General features: G+C 38.7%; 1 protein-coding gene across 2 annotated transcripts in view; it reads left to right on the plus strand.

Annotated features, from left to right (window-relative positions):
- Nucleotides 1-21,915, plus strand: part of ttc28 (tetratricopeptide repeat domain 28) — a 301,508-nt gene that overhangs the window by 9,388 nt on the left and 270,205 nt on the right. For both annotated transcript variants that reach the window (XM_084105072.1, XM_084105073.1), the window contains exon 2: nt 6,051-6,338. In XM_084105072.1, coding sequence (XP_083961198.1) covers nt 6,051-6,338 — 288 coding nt within the window. The remainder of the gene's footprint in view (nt 1-6,050; nt 6,339-21,915) is intronic.

Raw genomic sequence — 21,915 nt, forward strand, 5'->3', positions numbered from 1 at the left:
TGCACTGCACGCGTCGAAGGCGCATCGCAAGACACTTCAGCAGGAGGCGTGCATTAATGTTGCCAGAGCCCGTCTACGGAGAGCCTGGCCACTCCCTATTAAGTCCTATTGTACTGAATTTTGGTTGTAGTTCCACCAGAGTTCCACTGGGGGCGATCACCCATGAGTGCAAAATGAATGGGAGTCTATGGGGCTAGACGGCTAAATTTGTCTCTTTCATCCGATTGCCGTTGAGAAATCTCAGATTTGATTGTAGGCTTTGCAAGTTCAACATGGGTTATAGGTCGAAAGTTGAATGAACGAGTACTTATGTCCTTTCGATTTCTTACAGGTTGAGTTGTTGTTGCCCATAACACGCTAGCATTCTGCTAATGAACGCTGATTGGTCAGTGAAGGACTGATTACGACCAGAGATACCGCTTGATGGCATCGTGGCATCCGAAGCGGGACCAGAAACAAACAAAACAAAAACTCTTCTAGCACGTGTGTTTACCTGTGTCAGCTGTGTTGTCGATGCCTCGAGAGAAAAGAAAGTGCAGAGCGCGAAAGCACCAAAGTGACTGAAGGATTGCCGTAAAGCAGTATCTCTGGTCGTACGATGTGTATGACGTCATTGACATTTTAAAAGACTTTTTAAACCAAATAAGTGACTCTAAAAAATCTAACACCCAGCAATGTGTAATTTCTTTGCATCTCCTTTCGAATACAACATTCAAATTACTAGACAAAAAAATATATCCTGAGAAAAGTGGATTTTGAGGGGTATAGTCCATAGACCTCCATTCATTCTGCACTCGTCCTGTGAGCTGCAACCAGTTCAGAAGCCGGAAGTTTACTGAGAGTGGAACTTCTCCCCTTATTAGACATTCTCTGATGTTGCTTAACAGTGACTCATGACTACGGCAGCTGGTTTAGTCCAAAAATGTGCAGTTCTTTGGCAGTTGGTTCTGTTCGAGGTCGGATCACGTTCTCACCACAAATGAACCGCTCTAGAGTTCGTTTGAAAGCGTACCGAGACCACCTCTTTGAGGAGGTCTCGGTACGCTTGTTTGGTCCACTTTTGGTGCGCACCCGAGTGCGATTGCTGCATTCACACCTGCCCAAACGAACCGCACCAATGGGGAAAACGAACTCTAGTGCGATTCAACCGAACTAAATGAGGCAGGTGTGAAAGCACCCTTAAAGTCCCCGTGAACCGGAAGTTGCAAACGACTCTCCAGTGTTGTGACGTATTTCCAAGTGAAATGGAATATTGAACAGAGGGCAGGGTTTTACTCTAGCGCTCCTCCTCTCCATCTCTGCTCATAGCAGAGCGGTTTGAGGGGAGTGGTTTAGTGTTTTCAACCCAAGCCGTCAAACTGACGTCATCAGAGAAGGAACGCCATTCCAGACCGGAAGTAACTTTTCAGATTTTGATTAAAGATTACCACGGCAAACAATTTTTTTTCTGTGTATTAACTTGCACGGATTAATTGTTCACCACAAGACTAGTAATATGCACTAATAAAGTAAATAGGGTCAATTTTGATTTCATGTCGACTTTAAAAGGGGACCTATACCCTTTTTCAAAGTCTACTAGAATAAGTTTTCATGCTTGAATGATCAAAACACATTATTTTCCCTCATATTCTGCATTGTTGCAGCTCCTCTCTTCACAGTCTGTCAGTAACGCTCTGTTTAGTTCCTGTCTCTATGAAGCCCCTCCTTCTGAAAAGCACACTGTGCTCTGATTGGTCGGCTGGACCAGTGTGTTGTGATTGGTCGAGCGCTTCGAGTGTGTTTGGGAAATGTCCCGCCCCTTACCATAACTGCCAGTTTAACACACTACTAACTAACTCAACCAGGCCCCGCCCCTTTATTCTGCGCATTAATTATTTAAATGAGGAATATTGTGACGTGTTCGTTCCCGGAAGAAACTCAAGACTACAATGGAGACGTTTCAGGGAGTTCAGAAACACTGACACTGATATAGAGAAGAACTTTGTGCTGAGTAACTTTGCAGAGCTTTTTCAAGCTCAAACAGCAACATTACACACTGAAGAAAGTTGTTTCTCTTTTTGAACGTATTTTCTTGCTTTAGAGTTTCTCATAGGTCGCTGAGTATATATTTTTCTCTGTATTTCTCTGTGACGTTCAGCTGTTTTGCTTCTTAATCTGGTAAATTGGTACAAAATTCAGTTCCTCTCACATTTCCTTGCCACTCTTTGCACTCAGTTTTCCTCCCACTGATGCGCTGTGTCTCTCCCTGTCCATTTTCGTTCCTCTCCTTCACTCATGCTGTCGTTCTAGTGCTCCGGCTCTTCCTTTTGGCCTCTCTGGAAGTAATTATCCCACTATGCTATCCCAGAATTCCTGCAGAAGGGAAGAGGGGTGTGGCCTGTGTGTGAGATTACAGGCTGGAGTTGCTTTCTTCGCCTGCCGTTTTACTTTCTCTCCCTCTCTCTCTCTGTCTCTCTTGCTTTTTCTCTCCGTCTCCATCCCCTCCCTGTTTTTCCCTGTCGCTCTTGGGAATTCTCCAGATGTGAAGCTCTTAGGTGGCTAGTCATAAATTTCCTGAATTCTCTAAAGTCAGCAGGAGCCACTGGTGTGTGTCTCCCAGAGGAATCGACCTCACAGCCAAAACAATGAGCGCGGCCTGATGCACAATATAACGGAATGTGTTATTATTTTGCAATAAATAGTTTTAGCTCAATAAACTGTCATGAGCCATTTTGACCCATATTCCATCAAGCTCTTCTTTGCAGTTATTTGAATTAGACATTCATCAATGTCGTTGGCTGTGCTCACCTATCCGAGGCGTCTCTCTTGCACATGTACAATCATGACCATATCAGTTAATTAGCATTTATCAATATACTGTAAATAAAAAATATAATGCATAAATATATTCTAATCTAAGCCGACGTCTTGTCGACTAATGTTTTGTCGATTTCTGAAGGATCATGTGACACTGAAGACTGGAGTAATGATGCTGAAAATCACAGCTTTGATCACAGGAATAAATTACATTTTAATCATTTATTATAATTATTTTACATTGTACAAAATTTCACAATATTACTATTTTTTTCTGTATTTTTTTTTTATCAAATAAATGCAGCCTTGAAGAGACTTCTTTCAAAAACATAAAAAAATCTCACTGACCGCACACTTTTGTGTAGATGGATTACATTTCCTCAAAATAATATTTATTTGTGCATGTATTTATTGAGTACAGTTTTGGTTCCTCTCATGGTTTCTTCCTCATCTACATAAATATCTTGGAACAATACTTTGAAACAATATGTATATTGTGATAAGCACTACAAATGCATTGACAATTGAATTGAAATTTGTAGTATCAGCCATCATATCAGATATCAGGCATATTTTTTTATCAGGCATATTCAGGCATAACTTCATTTGTATTATACAGTGTTTCCCAGACATTTTTTTGTTGTTGTTTCCACGGCACAGTTTGGAATAGTAAAATATCCCACGGCACACCACTAAGCACTAAAATAACCAAATTGCACAAACTAGCATTGCTTCAAATGGTATATTAAAACTGGATATATTAAAAGTAGTAATCACATTTAATGTCACACTCTAGCTTTAGTCAGGTAGGAACACATTAATAAGGTCTTATAATAGCTATGATGTTGTTTGTGATGATAAAACAACAAATTTATATGTCAGGCAGAAACCTCATATTTTAAAAAAAAATTTAACAGTGTCTCATTAAAGTTGGTATTGTGGATTTATATATGGTCAGACACGTGCATGTGTCATTAATATTAACATTTATGAAAACCAAGCTCAGGTGGAGTTAGGAGGTTTTTGACCAACGAATTACAGAGATATCTTGTCCATCACTGGAACGACCGTCAGTGCATCGCATTACATTTTCATCAAATTACAGGTTATAAAGTTTATTGTAGCTATGCGTGCCCTCAGTTTTTCTTGTTTAATGCATTTGGACAAAAATGAAGCGTTATGCGGTTATCGGCTTTCAATTATAAAGAATTATCGGTTATCGGTATCGGCCAGAGTTTTATATCGGTGCATCTCTAGAACTGACCCCAAACTTTTGAATGGTAGGGTATATCGCAGAAATATCGCAATGTCAGTTTTTTACCACCAATATCATCTAGCCCTATAGACTCTGCTTGGTACACAGGCTTTGGTCCAACTAATTACTTAACCTACATTCAGATATTAGTGTGCTCGGATATTTGCCCTGGTTACCTTGAAGATATCCGACTCAAAGTCACCGGGAGAGGAGAAACGGCCCCATAGACTGGGATCTACCGTTCTTTTGGCTCAGTTACAGTTAAAAGAATATTCTAACTGCTGGTTTTCAACCTAATGTTCTCCGCTCTATAAATATAAAAAACATTAGCCTTTATAGACATAGGGCCCTATCATACACGCGGTGCAATGCAGCGCCAGGCGCGACGCAAGTGTGTTTTGTTAGTTTCAGCCTGACGCAGTTATCATTTTCACGTCCTGCGACACGTTTTTTAAATAGCAAATGCATTTGTAGTAATATGCGCCTGTAGGCGGGTCCACAACGCACGTGCACTTTGTCCTGTAGATGGTCTGCTCACGCACTTTAACCTCGTGCACAAGCAGATCCGTTTCCTCGCTAGAGACGCGTTCAGTCTTTCTGCTTGCAAATTCCGCCATGTAAATAAATAGCGAATCCGCCATGGCGTGAGTGCAGCTGGCTTTTAAAGGGAATGGGAGATGAGACTCTGATTGGTTTATTGCACGTTACGCCCAAAACACACCCATTACTCATTAAGAGAATAGGGACGACCCTTTTAGACCATGCACCGGGAGCACCGACCATTTTCCCCGTCGTTAAACTAGCAAAAGTGGATTCGGACACGCTTAGGGCACTTAGCGCACACCATGGGCTTAGATCATTAAAATAGGGCCCATAGTGTTTCTTGAGTAAAGAAAAACCTCCCACAGCACACTAATGTGGTTTCGGAAACACTGATCTAGTATTTCTGTCATAGTGTTTGCTGTGGTGACATTCTGTTCTTAGAGCCTTTCATAAGGGATGTACATTTGAGCTTTGTGTTTTTTTTTCTTTTCTTTTTTTTTTTCTTAGTACTCTGAAGGAGATTAAGAAGAAAGGTTTCTTCTGCGATCATTTGGGCTTAACCCTGCCAATATAATCCTAAAACCCTGCAAATCTGCTTTGCTACATGTTGAACACAACTGAACTGAACACGAGTCAACATCTCTTTTAATGAACTGGGTCATGTTTGTTCTTTTCGCACTCAAGTCCACTTATAATGTTAATCAAGATGCACCAAAAGCAGTTTATCACCCTTTTTCTGACATGTTTTAAACAAAAACAAAACTGTTTTTGCTGCTGTACCTTTAAGACTTTATGTAAATAAATCATATAATAATTCTGGAGGTGGTAAGATTTTTTTAAATGTTTTTGAAAAAAGTCTCTTCTGCTCACCAATGCTGCTTTTATTTGATCAAACAGACAATAAAAACAGTAAAATTGTGAAATATTATTACAGTTTCAAATAACTGTTTTCTATGTGAATATATTTTAAACTAATTTATTCCTGTGATCAAAGCTGAATTTTCAGCATCATTACTCCAGTCTTGTGTCACATGATCCTTCAGAAATCATTCTAGTATGTTGATTTGAAGAAACATTTCTTATTATCATCAATTATGAAAATGGCCATGCTGCTTCATATTTTTATAGAAAACATGATACTTTTTTAAGGATTTTGAAATATTTTAAATGGGCATTTAAAGCCTTCTTGCTGCATAAAAGTATTAATTTATTTAAAAAAAAGGTTAAATGATCTAAATCCTCTAATTTTAGATTGGATTGGATTTTTTTTTTTGTTGCTGTTGAATGCATTTGGACAAAATCTCATGATATAAAAAAAATGAAGCGTTAGAAGCAATAGTAAAAATATTGGATTGAAAGCCTTCTTGCTGCATAAAAGTATTAATTTATTTTAAAAAAAGCTTTAAAGATCTAAATCCTCTAATGCATCTCTCTGATGTGTGTTCTTCCTGGTCAGTTTGGTCTGTTTGGACCGCGAGCGCTGGGCAGGGCAGTTCACGCAGCATCCGAGGGCCCGGGACTCACTAAGGCAGAGTTCATGGAGAAGGTTCGGCAAAGCAACGAGTCCTGCCAGCTGGGAGACTTCCAGACGGCCGTGAAGCTGTACGGTGAAGCTCTGCGTGCCGATCCACAGAACTGCATCCTTTACAGCAACCGCTCAGCCGCCCACCTCAAACTGGGCCAGTACCAGACCGCCCTGGATGACGCCGTCAAAGCCCGCCTCCTCAACCCTAAGTGGCCGAAGGTGAGTTTGTGGGCGGAGCTGCATATCATTAACGTTCCATAGACGCTCCGCTGTTGTTCTTCAGCCGGCATGTGCTTTATACACTGTTGTTCTATTTTCTTACTGAGAATTTTGTCTTGTTTTCCAGCACAGATTCTTTAAAGTCCCCCTGAGGTTAATATCAAGCTTTTAATGTTGTTTATATGTCTATGTGGTGTTTTTAATATGCTTTCAGACAAACCATGTGTAAATTCATAAGTCGACACCATTGCTGAGTATTTTCTCCTTAAAACTGCAGTGAACCAAAGACAGTCTCAAAAACACGCTTTGAAATCGCTGGTGTTTCTGATGTCACAAACTACTTTGTAACCAATCAGATCAACGTGTGATCGTCAACCAGTGGATCTTTGAGCTGAGTGAGTGAGTGGAGGCGGGGCTCATTTGCATATTCATAGAGCCGTGTATACTAAATGAGGCAAGGGTGTTGAGTTACATTCAAGATATCAGGCATGAAGACATTTCATCAAGGAAAAAACTTTTAAATATGTAATTTTGGTGATCACAGATGAGTTTTAAGGGATAAAATTATTGACTACAGGGGGACTTTAAGTCACAATGTAATCGAAATCGACTTTTTCTCATTTTTGAATGGAATATTGCATTTATTTATTATAAACTATGTCATTTTTTAAAATTCATATCCCTCATAATCTTTAATCAAAATATCCTCTCTTCTCTTCTCTGATGATGAGGGCGGGGCAACCTGTCACTCACATGAGATCCACCAACCATCCAATCAATTCCCCACGGATAAAATCAAGCCCAGCCCACATTTGTTCTCGTTCCAGAAGCCTTTTTAGTTGGATATACGATACAACAGGGAATAAAAGACTATCGCAACTTCTGTTGCAGATAATTTAACTTTAATTTTTGCTTAAAATATATGCAAGTGGGGTCAGAAAAATAATCTTTATATATTTTTTCTTGTATTATGCATACACTCACTTATTTTCGATACATTTTTCAAGTAAATGTATCTTGATTTAAGAATGTTTAGATATCTGTACTAGAAAACAAGACAAAAATACTTGTAAAAATTCTTTTTTTTGCAGTGAACTGTTTTATTCCTCATCTCAGAGAAGAAAGAGATCGCCCGTGCTTTATTTGTGTGTTTGTTTCTTTAGCATTCATTGCAGGTAAAGCAAGCAGAGAGCTTGAGATTTTGCCAAATTGCCTCTTTGCTTAACATTTCTCAGCTGTGATGTTAACAGACACTCACAGCAGAACATCACAGCAAAGTCAGCGTCTGAAAAATGATCTCAGTCGTGGCCTTGCGGCAGGAGCTCGTGTGCTCTTGGCATTGGGAAAGAGCTCGCTGTGATGGACTTACTAGCAAACAACACCATTTCACAGGCTTATCTACCATTCTATATGCGCTCTTACAGCTACAAGCATACAGTATTAAAGGAAATTAATTATAGTGAGAGTTTAATTAGATGGATTCAGTGATGTAGTTGCCACAAAACACGCATGTCTGATTTTATTTACTAGCTTTATGTGACGAGTTGTGGTTCTGGATCATTACTTTTTAATTCCAGTTTTTAATAGATCACCTGTGTTTGTTACATTCTTCAATCATTGCTGGTTAATTGGCTGATATTTGGATGTTTTATTAGCATTGGGGAGTTAGTTTCTTCTTTTTTTGTTATTCTTTTGTGAGCTTGAGTGCAAAATAAGTGTAAAAATAAGTGTTTGATTCATTTCAGCAATTAGAATTAGGGCGAATTATATATTATTTGCCATCATTTACATTTGAGTGTCTTTTTGTAAGTTGTTAGACAATTTTTCAAAAGTTTGGGGTCACTGTTTTTTAAATAAAATAATACTTTTATTCAGCGAGGACACATTTGATTAAAAGTCACAGCAAAGACATTTCTAATGATTTCTATTTTAAATAAATGCTCTTCTTTTGAACTTTCTATTCATCAAAGATTCATAAAAAAAGTCCACAAAAATCTGAAGCAGCACAACTGTTTTCAACATTGATAATAATCATAAATGTTTCTCGAACAGCAAATCATCATATTAGAATGATTTCTGAAGGATCATGTGACACTGAAGACTGGAAATTCAGCTTTGATTATAGGAATAAATTACATTTTACAATATATTCACATAGAAAACAGTTATTTCATAACATTTCACAATATTACCGTTTTTACTGTATTTATGATAAATAAAATAAATGCAGCTTTGGTGAGCAGAAGAGACAAAAGCATTCAGATATCTCACTGACCCCAGACTTTTGAACGTGGATTAAGTGGAAGTGTATGTAGTGGTTTAAGTCCTGATGTCTCATACTGGTATTGGATGTGTGTAGCCCAATGGTTCGGTTCTGCTAATACAAAAACGTTGCAGCTTCAATCTTAAGCAGGTTTGACATAGTAACTGTAGAGTTGTTGAAATCCTGCTCATATCTGATGACCCTTTCTTAAAGGGTAACTCTTGCCAAAATTGACCCTAGGCTCTTCTAGTTAATCTTCCCGATTCAAACTTTCGTGTAAAAGCATAATTAGGATGGAAACGCCACTTTTAAGATTGATTGTATTTTCGTTTTAGGTCAAAATGCTTTTTGAATGGGAGTGGATGGGGCACGACTATGATAGCATCAAAATCTCTATTTTTAAAACACTAAGAAGGCTCGACACAACATGAAACTGTGCTGGAAGTATCACCAGGAGCTCTACACATGAACTCCAGCATTGAGAACATTGTTTGTGTACACAGAGTTTACTAAAAAGAAAGGTTTTGTACGACTCACTTTATAGTTTGTGTTTGCAGTGGCTGGAATTTTGTCAGTCAAAAGTAGTCAATCTCCGAATGCAACGTAATCAGTAGCGGTTTTTGGCACGGGCGAACCGGGCAATCGCCCGGGGCGGCATTTTTGGGGGGGCGGTGCCGCCGGCACGAGCAGAAAAAATAAATAAATCTGTGCCGCGAAGCGGTTTTCTATTATCTATCATTTCACTGTGTGGGGAATTGGCAAATTTGCGCCCCTGCTTGCTGAGAAGATGATTGTTTTTCTGAATTGTCTGAATGGCTAATAAAAATAGGTAATACAAAACGATTACTTGGTCACCAACACCAAGGTGAATTGGTTTAGTCTTGACTTCTGGTCGTGACTCGTCGTGAGTGACAGTTGGTATGGGGGGGGTCAGGGGAAATCTGTTGATTGTCGATGTCGAGTGCCAAATAAGAGATGGACAAGAAAGGTAAAAGCCATCAGGTGCCCAATTTAGAAACGAGCGAAAGATAAAGGTATGCAACTATGTTTTCTCTGTATGATTACGGTATCCATGTCATGAATGAAGGGGCAATATTAATTGGTGGGTATAACTCTTTTTTGTTAGCCTTTTTGCTATGATTCTTGCTATGCTTAACAATAATTCGGTTTTAACTCAAACACGAGATCTAATTTCACCATAATATTGTGCTTTGCAACAAAACTGTTACAAGTTCAGTTATTACACTGCAAAAAATGCTTTTCTTACTTAGTATTTTTGTCTTGTTTCCAGTCCAAATATCAAACATTTCTTAAATAAAGATGCATAACGTTATTTTACTAAAGTAGTAAAATGACATAAGATATTAAGTCTTGTTTTCTGGGGAAAGCTCGAAGGGGGTCTCGCCCAGGGTGTAATTCAATGTAGAACCGCCACTGAACGTAATGAACCGACTCCATATGAGGAAATGTCATGAACTTGTAATTTCAATGAAAAGCATGATAACTTAGATAATAAATTATCTGTGAATTTATATGGAAACAAGTTTTAGGAGCTTTCCATCTTTACTCTCCTCATGTCACGTTGCATTCGGAGATCGACTACTTTTGACTGACAAAATTCCAGCCACTGCAAACACAAACTATAAAGTGAGTCATACAAAACCTTTCTTTTTAGTAAAACTTTGTGTACACAAACAATGTTCTCAATGCTGGAGTTCATGTGTAGAGCCCCTGGTGATACTTCGAGCACAGTTTCATGTTGTGTCGAGACTTCTTAGTGTTTTAAAAATAGCGATTTTGATGCTATCATAGAAGTGCCCCATCCACTCCCATTCAAAAGGCATTTTGACCGAAAACGGAAATATCTTAAAAGTGGCGTTTCCATTCTAATTGTGCTTTTACACGAAAGTTTGACTCGGGTAGATTAACAAAAAGAGCCTAGGTTCAATTTTGGCGAGAGTTACCCTTTAAGTTTGTACTGCAAACTTTGTGTACAAGTTGCTTTGTATGAAAAGTAATGTTTAAAATATCACTTTGTTGAGCTGGACGGCCCACATATGTATGCAATCTAAACCGCTCTAGTCGTAAGTGTTTTGTAATCATGCAAACATGAGAATACTGAGCATATTGAAATATCCTTTTCTCATTCATAAACAGTGGAAGCCGAGAGTAACAGGCTTTTGCTCAGACTTGAGTGGTACATCTGTTTGGTCTCGCTCTGACCACACAAAATCCTCTCCTCCCCGGCCCAAAGCACATGTGGCAAAACCCAAACCCAGCGAGGAACGTTAACCTCGGCATGCACAGATGCCCGTCTTCTGCGCGCTGACTTTTCATTTGCTGTGCGGAGACAGAAAGGCGGGACTTTCTCGTTTGGCTCAGAGAAGAGAACAGAAATATGGGTTCTGTTTTACTAAACCAAAATGTGTGAAATTGTTTTCTTTGTGATCAGCTTTCTGAGAGACGAGTGTTTGAACTAACCAGCGCCACAAGTGCCGAGCTCGGGTCCGAGATCTCTCCGAGGAAGGTCTGTGGGAACGAGCGGGCCGTATCGGAGAGACCCGTTCTTCCTTTTGGAACAGAATGGGAGGAAGTTGTGGGTGTGGGGCCGAGCTGATGTTTTGTTGTGGAAATCCTGAAGGAGTTCGCCAGCAAACTTGTGCTGCGAGGACAATAACAGCTGAAATACACAGACTTCACAGGCCTGAAACGCTGCAGTTTTGCCCCTTACTCGTTTGCAGAGCTTTTCTGCCAAAACAAGTCTCATAAAAACGCAAATAAACAAACAAATATGAAGTTATGACTTTCCCTAGAAGAAAAAAAAATTTGTATAGTTTCTCTTTCAGGGACTTAATGGAGTATAAACTTTGTCTCAGATGCTTCTTTAAAAAAAATCTAACAATCTACATTGTTCATATCGAGTAAAAAAAATGTAGCTATAAAAAGATTTCTATTTCACATAAATGCTGTACTTTCTAAACTTTCTATTCATCAAAGAATCCTTTTGAATTTTTTATCAAGGTTTTCACAAAAACATGAACTGTTGATAATAATCATAAATGTTTATTTAGCAGCAAATCATCATATTAGAATGATTTCTGAAGGATCATGTGACACTGAAGACTGGAGTAATGATGCTGAAAATTCAGCTTTGATCACAGGAATAAATTACACTTGACTATATATTCACATGGAAAATAGTTCTTTTAAATTGTAATAATATTTCTGTTTTTACTATATTTTTTGCACAATAAATGAAGTCTTGATGAGTAGAAGATACTTCTTTCAAAAACATAAACTCTTTTACCGAGCCCAAACATTCAAATGCTCGTTTATGCAATTTTATAGTCAGTTTTATATAATCCATGCAAAAACCAAAGTCTGATAACATTGTTGAAATAATGAATGATATAGTTATAAATGGTGCAGAATGAATTATAAGACTTTGTCTCGATAATTAAGTCTTGATAGAATTTGTTGAGAAATGTTTTATAGGTAAAATTGAAATCTCTGACTTTTGATAGCAGAATTTGTTTTATTAGTAAATCTGAGAACAGATTGAGACCCTATAGAGAAATCTGATACACGGGAGACTTTGGCAAAATCATAATTTCCTCTCTATTGAATCTCATCGCTGTCTAGGTTAGACAATATAGATATCAAGGTTATTTATTTCAGTGTGTTAGAAGACTGCACATATTTGTGCACTTCAGACATTTAAAAACATCTGAACGACACTGCGTTAGATATAAAATGTCAAAGCATGTGTCATGTATTTTAAAGTGAGACACTTTACAAGAACGAAATTGATGTGTGTATGGTTTGAAATGGAAAACAAAAACAACAGATGTAGTGTTGAAAATGAAGATTAAAAGTATCGCGGCACCAGTTGATTAATTTTTCCGCGTTTGTGCGCAGATACAGACACTTGATCTATTGAAAGGCATTCAGATGTTTTCAAGTGTTTGTTTTTGTAATGTGTAATAATTCTGGGCTTGTGTTTACAGCTCCGAATCTCTCTTATATGTAAGGAAAAGAGACATAATAGACATTAAAATGTCCTTTTTGTGAGGAAACTTGTTCAATGAGCCAGTCCTTCACACCTGACAGCCATGCAACAGAATGATAAACCGTTTGTAAGTCCTTGTGTGTTGTGTTGATGTTTTTGCTCTCCGTCACACACTCACACACACTCAACCCTCTCTGAGAGGCCACGGCGAGTGATGAATGTGAAGAGAAGGCAAATGAACACAGACGAGTGTCGCTTCATCAGCCTTCTCCTGCCAGAGCTCGAGGACGCGGAAAGACTTCAGTGTTTTATCTGTATTTGTGTGTCGTTTCAAGTGTGTGTGCTTGCAGAGATGCAGATTCAGTGTTTTGAGTTTACCTCTCATGATAAGATGATATGGTGGCAGAGCTCGGCGGTATGACTATAAGAACTCTATATTCATATTTTTCAGCCTTGTAAATTAATACGGTTACACTTTATTTTAAGGTGTCATTGTTACAGTGTAATTATATATTTAAGTACTGAGTAATATTATGCAACTACATGTACTTACTATAGGGTTAGGGTAGGATTAAGGTTTGGTTGAGGGTTAAAGGGGTGGTTCAGGATTTTGGACATCGGACCTCATTTCCAAGTTAGCCTGGGTGTTATTTATCAGTGGAGACGGTATTCAACATTTTTCATCCAGTCCTTCCAGTTGCATAGTTCGCCAGTGCTAGGCTAGCGCGAGTCAACGGTATCTGCTAGCCTGCCATTAAAAACAGTTTTACCCACTCCACAGTACACCAAAGGCAAATAAATTATAACGCCAGACTATCGATGTAAATGTCTGTTGAGAGAATAATGTTTGAATTAAACATTTAATTCCACCCCTTTAATTGCATGTAATTATGCATTATTTACTGTTATTACTATGGTAAGTGCAAGTAACATGTAACAAGGACACTGTAAAAAGGTGTTACCAATTAATACATATATAATAATTGTTATATACATATATACATATAGTTACGAACTGCTCCGAGACATGAAGTTGAGATCTAAATGCAGCTTTAATTAAGCGGACTAAGCTTTAATTAAATCCAGACACGTAATCCAATATACAGGCAATAGGTCACAGGTAGGCCGTCCAAACAAACAAACAAACAAACAAAACAGGCAGGGGTCAGAGGCAAAAGTGTAATCCACGGAACAGGCAAAAAAACCAAGAGACATGAAACCAGGGAAAACGTTCGGAAATGCAGTGCAACAACATACAAAACTTCGCAGTGAGTGAATGAGTGAACATGGTATAAATAGGCTGAGACTAACAGGGTAATGAGACACAGGTGAAAGCAATCAGTGATGATGAGTCCGGGCAGTGAGTTATGGGAAATGTAGTTTGTGAGGGAGTGATAATAGTCTGGTGTGTTATGGTGTTATATATATATGTGTGTGTGTAACGGTCACCAGCTGGAGTATTATATTATATTATATTATATTATATTATATTATATTATATTATATTATATTATATTATATTATATTATATTATATTATATTATATAAAGTATTATATTTATATTATATTATATTTATTTTATTATATAATTAATAAAATTGTATTATTACTGTTATATTTAATAATATTTTATGTCATAAATCTTTTTAATCTTCAGTGAATAATAATCAAGCCATTTTTTCCACACAATTTTATTTAACGTCTACAAGGATATTTAATACTTTTTTCAATAAATTATTTACTAGGCATCAGTATAACAGTAGTTAGTTAGTAATAAATAGCAATATATTCCTGCATATATTTTTACTTGAACGTTTCAAGGCATTGCAAATTACTAAATGAACAATTGAGTGATGAAGCAGATGTATTGTTGAAACCCATTCATTGAAAGAATTGATTCGTGGCAATGAATCATAATGGCGAAATTTATTTTCACCAATCATATTGGTGAAATCTTCAAGAAAAATTGGCCAAATAAAAAACAAATTTTGTATCAGCAACAAATTAATGTTGAAATTAATGTTGTGTTAATACATAGTAGTGGCCAAAAGTGAAGTCCGGCCTCGGAAAATTGACAACTTCACCCTTTATTCAAATATTATTAAAAATTAGTTATAGATTTTGTAAGCATATTGCGCAGTTGTGCTTGAAGTCCATTGTTTTATTTGTGATAATAATGCAATGAAACATGACAAATCGTGACACATAATTTTTGGCCAGACTGTCAAACAAAGAAATTATGACCACAAGCTTTTTGTTTTTCTATGCATTTGTTTTTGCATGGTAAAATAAAACCTGTAGCTGCAGTTTGCCTTTTTTTGACAAATCATTTTCTCAACCAATTGCAGTGTTTTGTTCTTCCCTCATATTTAAATAATTTAAATAAATAAAATATGTTCCTCACATTTTGATGGTTGAATCAAACTCATAGGGTCATTAAAAACAAATCACTTCTGGCCACTGCTGTATATTTCATATATTGCCCAGGCTCAGTCCCCGAGTGCATGTCTGGTAATGGCCTGCCGGAGCGCAGCGCAGTGGAGTGAAGATTCATGGAGGTGATGTGCAGGACAGGGTCATAGCAGTACTCCTGCTGGTTCGTCCCGGCGGGGTCGCGAGCTGAGGTCACCTTTAATTAAAGCTCAATAACTGCGGTTGCTCTGAGAAGGCTATTTACTTCTGTCAGCGCCGCCTCCTCCTCCTCCCAGCCTCGCATAGATGTCCATGTTGGCACAACAACCGTGTTCTGCCCCTTTAGAGGGCCCATGGGAAGGAGAAAACTGTGGGAGCAGCGCTGTGCCTCCAAACATGTGCGCCAGCGACACAAAAACACACTGAAAAGCCTTGCAGTCGCTCGCCGTTGTTTTTAGCCTTTATCCTTTTAAATGCCAGCTTTTTTATCTCTTTGTCATTTAGATGGAGCGTTTCGGGGCTGAAAGCGATTTTCTGAGAGGGACGTCTAGACTAATTTTTTCCCCGCATTCCCCGCGAGTTATCCCTTTGAATAGCTTTTATTAAAAAAAAACTCCCAGTCGCTGTTTCATTCTGCTTGGTTGCTAGGCTGTAGATTTCAAGCTCTTAAACCTGCAGGTACGCGAACACTGTGAAAGTCTCACACCTGGCTGATGCTCCGGGGGGGGGGGGGCGCTGCGACTTCAAAGCGCTGATAATTCATGCAGATTCGCCCTGTCTGTCTTTATTTCTTAAATCTGATTCCGTCCGTTCCCTTCGCGGGACTGGCGCTGATCAAAGACAGACGGCGTGGACCGTGTTGTTCAAACACAGACTGAGGGATTATGCATGAACTGGTGTATGAATGCAAATTCGAAGCATGCAATGACTTGCAATTTTAAGATCAATGCACAGCGGGATGACGCTGCTCACCTGTTTTTAAGCTCTGAGGGATCTTGTAAGGATGCTTTGATAAATAAGTCATGCAATGCTAGTTCAGATGCTGGCTGGGCGAGACATCTGATATCAGCGATCTTACCTCAATATCATATACAATTTGGGAATATTGTGTATATCGTGATCATGTTAAAAGTTTCAGCCAGTTTCACTCCCCTATTTTGTCTTACGACTGTGACAGATGATAGATGATAGCCATTTGAAATTAGAGGCATCCACTGCATTTTAATCACAAGCCAAACAAAGATGCTTCGCACATGTAGCAAGAGCAAGAGCAAGAGCAGTTGTTTTTTATTTAAATTAGATTGTATCATTTCAAGATTTAAAGCAAAAACAGAATAGTCTGACTTTAGCTTTGTGAAATTATGCTACATTAAACATGCCTGCACAAAACAAAAACAGCAAATGGACTGAATGAAAAATCAAATACATGCTCTTGTCAGTAGGTGGCGCTTATAGAACAGCATCCTGTAAAAGAACTGTAAAAAAAATCCACTCCTTTCCACTGTAGAAAAATGAAGTCGTTGTTGTAGAAGAAATGGCTGTTGACATCTTGTGCCAATTACGTTGTTTGGAGCCCGAGTTTGCGATGGAGCCGCACAGCTGTCAATCATGACGTTACACCCCGTTTTTATAGCATCAAACAACTAACCAAAAGCAAACTTATTGAAAAAAAAACTAAGACGTGAACATGCTTCTGCGTGATAAGAACTGTCTGAAGTGACAGAAGCCATCTTTGAAGTTTAATTGGATTTTTTAGTATGGCTCGCATCCCATTAGATTATGTGGAGAGGGTGGCATTTATGACCTATACTGCAGCCAGCCACCAGGGGGCGATCAGTGTCTTCACATTTCAGGATGTGTGCAGCAAACTTAGGATGCATCCGAAATCGCATACTTCCCTACTATATAGTAGGCGTAAAACAGTACTCAGTACTCGTAAAACAGTAGACAAAAAGTACCCGGTAGAGATGCGCGGTTGGCGGTTACAGCCGCGGACGGGCGGATGACGTGACAAAAAATAATATTTTAATTAAATTCGGGCGGGTGGCGGTTGAACCAATCAAATGATTGTTAGGCCTGCTGGTATAAAATGAGCACTGTCTGCCTGAAAAAGATGCTCTCTCTTCCCATGCAGTCAAAATTAACGGGAGTCTTCAGAACAGGCTGGTCTGGTCTTTTATATGAAGGAAATTCCATTCAGGTCACAGTATTGAACAAGCGTGAACAGAACGAACATGTCTTGTGTTTTGAATTCGAAGTGCCTTATGCACTCGAAACGTCTCTCTCGAAAGTCTTGATTCGTTGTTGTGAGTCTGGGAAGATCTTTAGACCTTCTCTTCTCCACTCTTGATGCAAAAGCGACAGACCACAGGGCCGTTTTCCCATGATGCACTGCTCGAGCTTCTCTTGACGTCTCTGGCACCCTGTTCTTATAAAGCAATATTCAGACCACACCGTAATCTTCTCCTCAGGGAAGCGCGTTGAAAAGTGGGCTCCACGTTAATGACACGCAAGCATGACATTTTCTGCATTAGAAACACACGACCTCAAATCTCCAGAGATCTAGTTATGATATACAGTGGTCCATTTAAATTCAGGTCATACTGAAGAGGGATGTGCAAAACATATTTTAGAAACTAGTCGCTAAATTGACTGGTTTATCTTAAAGGGGTGGTATAATGCCCTTTTCACAAGATGTAAAATAAGTCTCTGATGTCCCCAGAGTGTGTGTGAAGTTTCAGCTCAAAATACCCCACAGATATTTTTATATAGCATGTTAAAATTGTCACTTTTTGAGGGTGAGCAAAAACGCACCGTTCTGTATCTGTTCCTTTAAATGCAAATGAGCTGCTGCTCCCGGCACAGGGGGCAGAGCTACAACAGCTTGTGTCCTTTTACCTCACACACATGCTCTGAAAATTTCTAAAACTTTTAGCCTTTTATGTTCAAACTGGAGTCAGACAATGATGGAGAGACTCGAGAAGAAGTGACAACATGTAGAAGCAACAGCACATTTCTGAATGGTTAGTTGAATTTATGAAGCTTATGTGGAGTTATCTTGTAGTCATTGATTAGCATATTTTGTCATGATAATCTATAAATCATGTTGCGGGGGCGGGGTTTATGTAAATTCTAGGGTTGGTGATGTCACTAACCCGGGAGGAATGTTGTGTAGTCTCTACCAGCCGTTTGTTGTAGTCCTTAAAAAGCAATTTCTTTAAAAGAAAATACAGTGAGGAAAATAAGTATTTGAACACCCTGCTATTTTGCAAGTTCTCCCACTTAGAAATCATGGAGGGGTCTGAAATTGGCATCGTAGGTGCATGTCCACCGTGAGAGACATAATCTAAAAAAAAAAAATCCAGAAATCACAATGTATGATTTTTTAACTATTTATTTGTATGATACAGCTGCAAATAAGTATTTGAACACCTGAGAAAATCAATGTTAATATTTGGTACAGTAGCCTTTGTTTGCAATTACAGAGGTCAAACGTTTCCTGTAGTTTTTCACCAGGTTTGCACACACTGCAGGAGGGATTTTGGCCCACTCCTCCACACAGATCTTCTCTAGATCAGTCAGGTTTCTGGGCTGTCGCTGAGAAACACGGAGTTTGAGCTCCCTCCAAAGATTCTCTATTGGGTTTAGGTCTGGAGACTGGCTAGGCCACGCCAGAACCTTGATATGCTTCTTACAGAGCCACTCCTTGGTTATCCTGGCTGTGTGCTTCGGGTCATTGTCATGTTGGAAGACCCAGCCTCGACCCATCTTCAATGCTCTAACTGAGGGAAGGAGGTTGTTCCCCAAAATCTCGCAATACATGGCCCCGGTCATCCTCTCCTTAATACAGTGCAGTCGCCCTGTCCCATGTGCAGAAAAACACCCCCAAAGCATGATGCTACCACCCCCATGCTTCACAGTAGGGATGGTGTTCTTGGGATGGTACTCATCATTCTTCTTCCTCCAAACACGTTTAGTGGAATTATGACCAAAAAGTTCTATTTTGGTCTCATCTGACCACATGACTTTCTCCCATGACTCCTCTGGATCATCCAAATGGTCATTGGTAAACTTAAGACGGGCCTTGACATGTGCTGGTTTAAGCAGGGGAACCTTCCGTGCCATGCATGATTTCAAACCATGACGTCTTAGTGTATTACCAACAGTAACCTTGGAAACGGTGGTCCCAGCTCTTTTCAGGTCATTGACCAGCTCCTCCCGTGTAGTTCTGGGCTGATTTCTCACCTTTCTTAGGATCATTGAGACCCCACGAGGTGAGATCTTGCATGGAGCCCCAGTCCGAGGGAGATTGACAGTCATGTTTAGCTTCTTCCATTTTCTAATGATTGCTCCAACAGTGGACCTTTTTTCACCAAGCTGCTTGGCAATTTCCCCGTAGCCCTTTCCAGCCTTGTGGAGGTGTACAATTTTGTCTCTAGTGTCTTTGGACAGCTCTTTGGTCTTGGCCATGTTAGTAGTTGGATTCTTACTGATTGTATGGGGTGGACAGGTGTCTTTATGCAGCTAACGACCTCAAACAGGTGCATCTAATTTAGGATAATAAATGGAGTGGAGGTGGACATTTTAAAGGCAGACTAACAGGTCTTTGAGGGTCAGAATTCTAGCTGATAGACAGGTGTTCAAATACTTATTTGCAGCTGTATCATACAAATGAATAGTTAAAAAATCATATATTGTGATTTCTGGATTTTTTTTTTTAGATTATGTCTCTCACAGTGGACATGCACCTACGATGACAATTTCAGACCCCTCCATGATTTCCAAGTGGGAGAACTTGAAAAATAGCATGGTGTTCAAATACTTATTTTCCTCACTGTATCTCCCTTTGCTTTGAACTTTGAGCGTTGTAATTTTGCAGATGTTGTTTATGCTCAAACAGCAACATTACACACTAAAGGCACGAATTTGAAGATATATACTGTAGATACTAAGCACAGACCTTCAGATGATTGACCGTGGCGGGATTAATCGAAATAATCATTGCATTAAGCCACATTGTGATTTCTGGCTTTAAGTATTAAATAAATATTACATATTTTTTAATCCTGTAATATTATTATTACAGAAAGGCCATGTCATGACCATGAAAAATAAATAAATAAATAAATAAATAACTATTTTTACTACTACTTCCACTACTACTAAATAAAAATTATTATAAATTTGTTTTTAAATTAAAAAAATACTATTAAAATATTTCACTCTGAATTTTTTTTATATTTAAAGGAGCTGTATGTAAGATTGTGGCCAAAACTGGTACTGCAATCACTTTCAAATTACTGTAGAGCGGTGTATCCCCTCCCCCTCCCCCTCCCCCCTGACTCGAGGTTGCCAGATAGGCTGCAGGATCCAGCACGAACGTTTGTAGCTGCAGCTGTGGTAACTAGAGCAGAGCTGGCAACCCGGATGCTGAAACACAACTGACTTTGTGATTGGTAGATAGGTGGAGGGTGGTGCATCAGGCCAAAACACAACATGACAACATCAACATCAGTTGAGGGCTGCAACTATCACTTTTAAATGACAATATCCTGGCCGGACTACTGTTGTCAGTGATATAAGTATTTGAAATGAACATGATTTCTTAATGTCTAGTGACATATCAGGGCCATTTTATGATTAATTGAAATACATTTCTTACATACAGCTCCTTTAATAAAAATACAACAATAATAACAATAATGATGTCACAGATCCCGCAATATCAAAACGAGCTGTTTTCGGAGCTTGATTTAAATAAATGCTTTGTTTATAATGAGGAGGACATTTTTAGGCTTTGAAAATTGCAGGATGTTTTAATAGTATAAAGACCTCTTATATGTCAAAAGATCAAGGCAAATATGATTTCTCATGTCATGACACCTTTAATCTAGTTTCAGCCAACTAGTTAACCACCCTAACCCATCTGTAATATTTAATAACCCCTCTATCATAAACACACTGGTGCTTTCTTCATTTTTGGGCCCTTTTAAACTACATTTGAGGCTGTATTGTGTTCCTAGTTCACACAGACTTCATAAACAGTCACTTGCAAAATAAATTCAAGCCCTGTAAATATCATCATAAGCTTTGGATTTCTGCTTTCCTCTGCATTTCATTTTGCTGCTTTTTCGCCCATTGCGTTTCTCGTTTTCAATTTACATATTCACAAAGCGGCCCTGAAGTGCTTTGCTGGATGAATAAACTAAAACAGTCAAGTCTGTTGTGCGGCAGGGCTTTATATCGACTCTACACAGCCATGTTTGTGCGAGTTCTCGGCCCCTTTCATGTTAATGGGGCCCTCGAGGCCGAAAGTGTTCTAGAAGGCACTGCTATGCAGACTTTGTGTCCTCTCGCTCAGTTTAACATGCATTGCCACATGGGAGAAGCCAAATCCTGGCAGTTCGGGCACTCGTGACTGAATGAACCGACTCTTAGATTCTTTCTAAGAGAGAAATTGCACCCAGTTGCTTAAAAGTTTCTTTGAGACGAAGCCAAGCATTTAAAAGGTGTTTCATTGTTTTTAGAAGGATGTAAACGCGTCTGGTTCGCTCATATGAGCAGTATGCTAATGCAACTAGCAGCTAGCTGTATCATGTCTTGAGCGCATTCATGCCACTGTCTTGTTACATGTATTATTGATGATGGGTAATCGGAGATCAGACCGTGATGTTCAGTTCATGTCATGCTATGTCATCAAAGTGTTTACAGTTGTAAGATTCAAGCTGTCCATAAGGGAGAATCTCTAGAAACATGTCAAGAATATGTCTCATATTTCACTTACATTATAAAAAATTATTAAATAATTTAGTTTGGCACTTTTATTATCGTATTATTATAATTTATTTAATACTGTACATACACACATGTATAAATATAGGTGTGTATATAT

This window comes from Abramis brama (assembly GCF_963993115.1).
Source record: "Abramis brama genome assembly, chromosome: 25".
NCBI lineage: Eukaryota > Metazoa > Chordata > Actinopteri > Cypriniformes > Leuciscidae > Abramis > Abramis brama.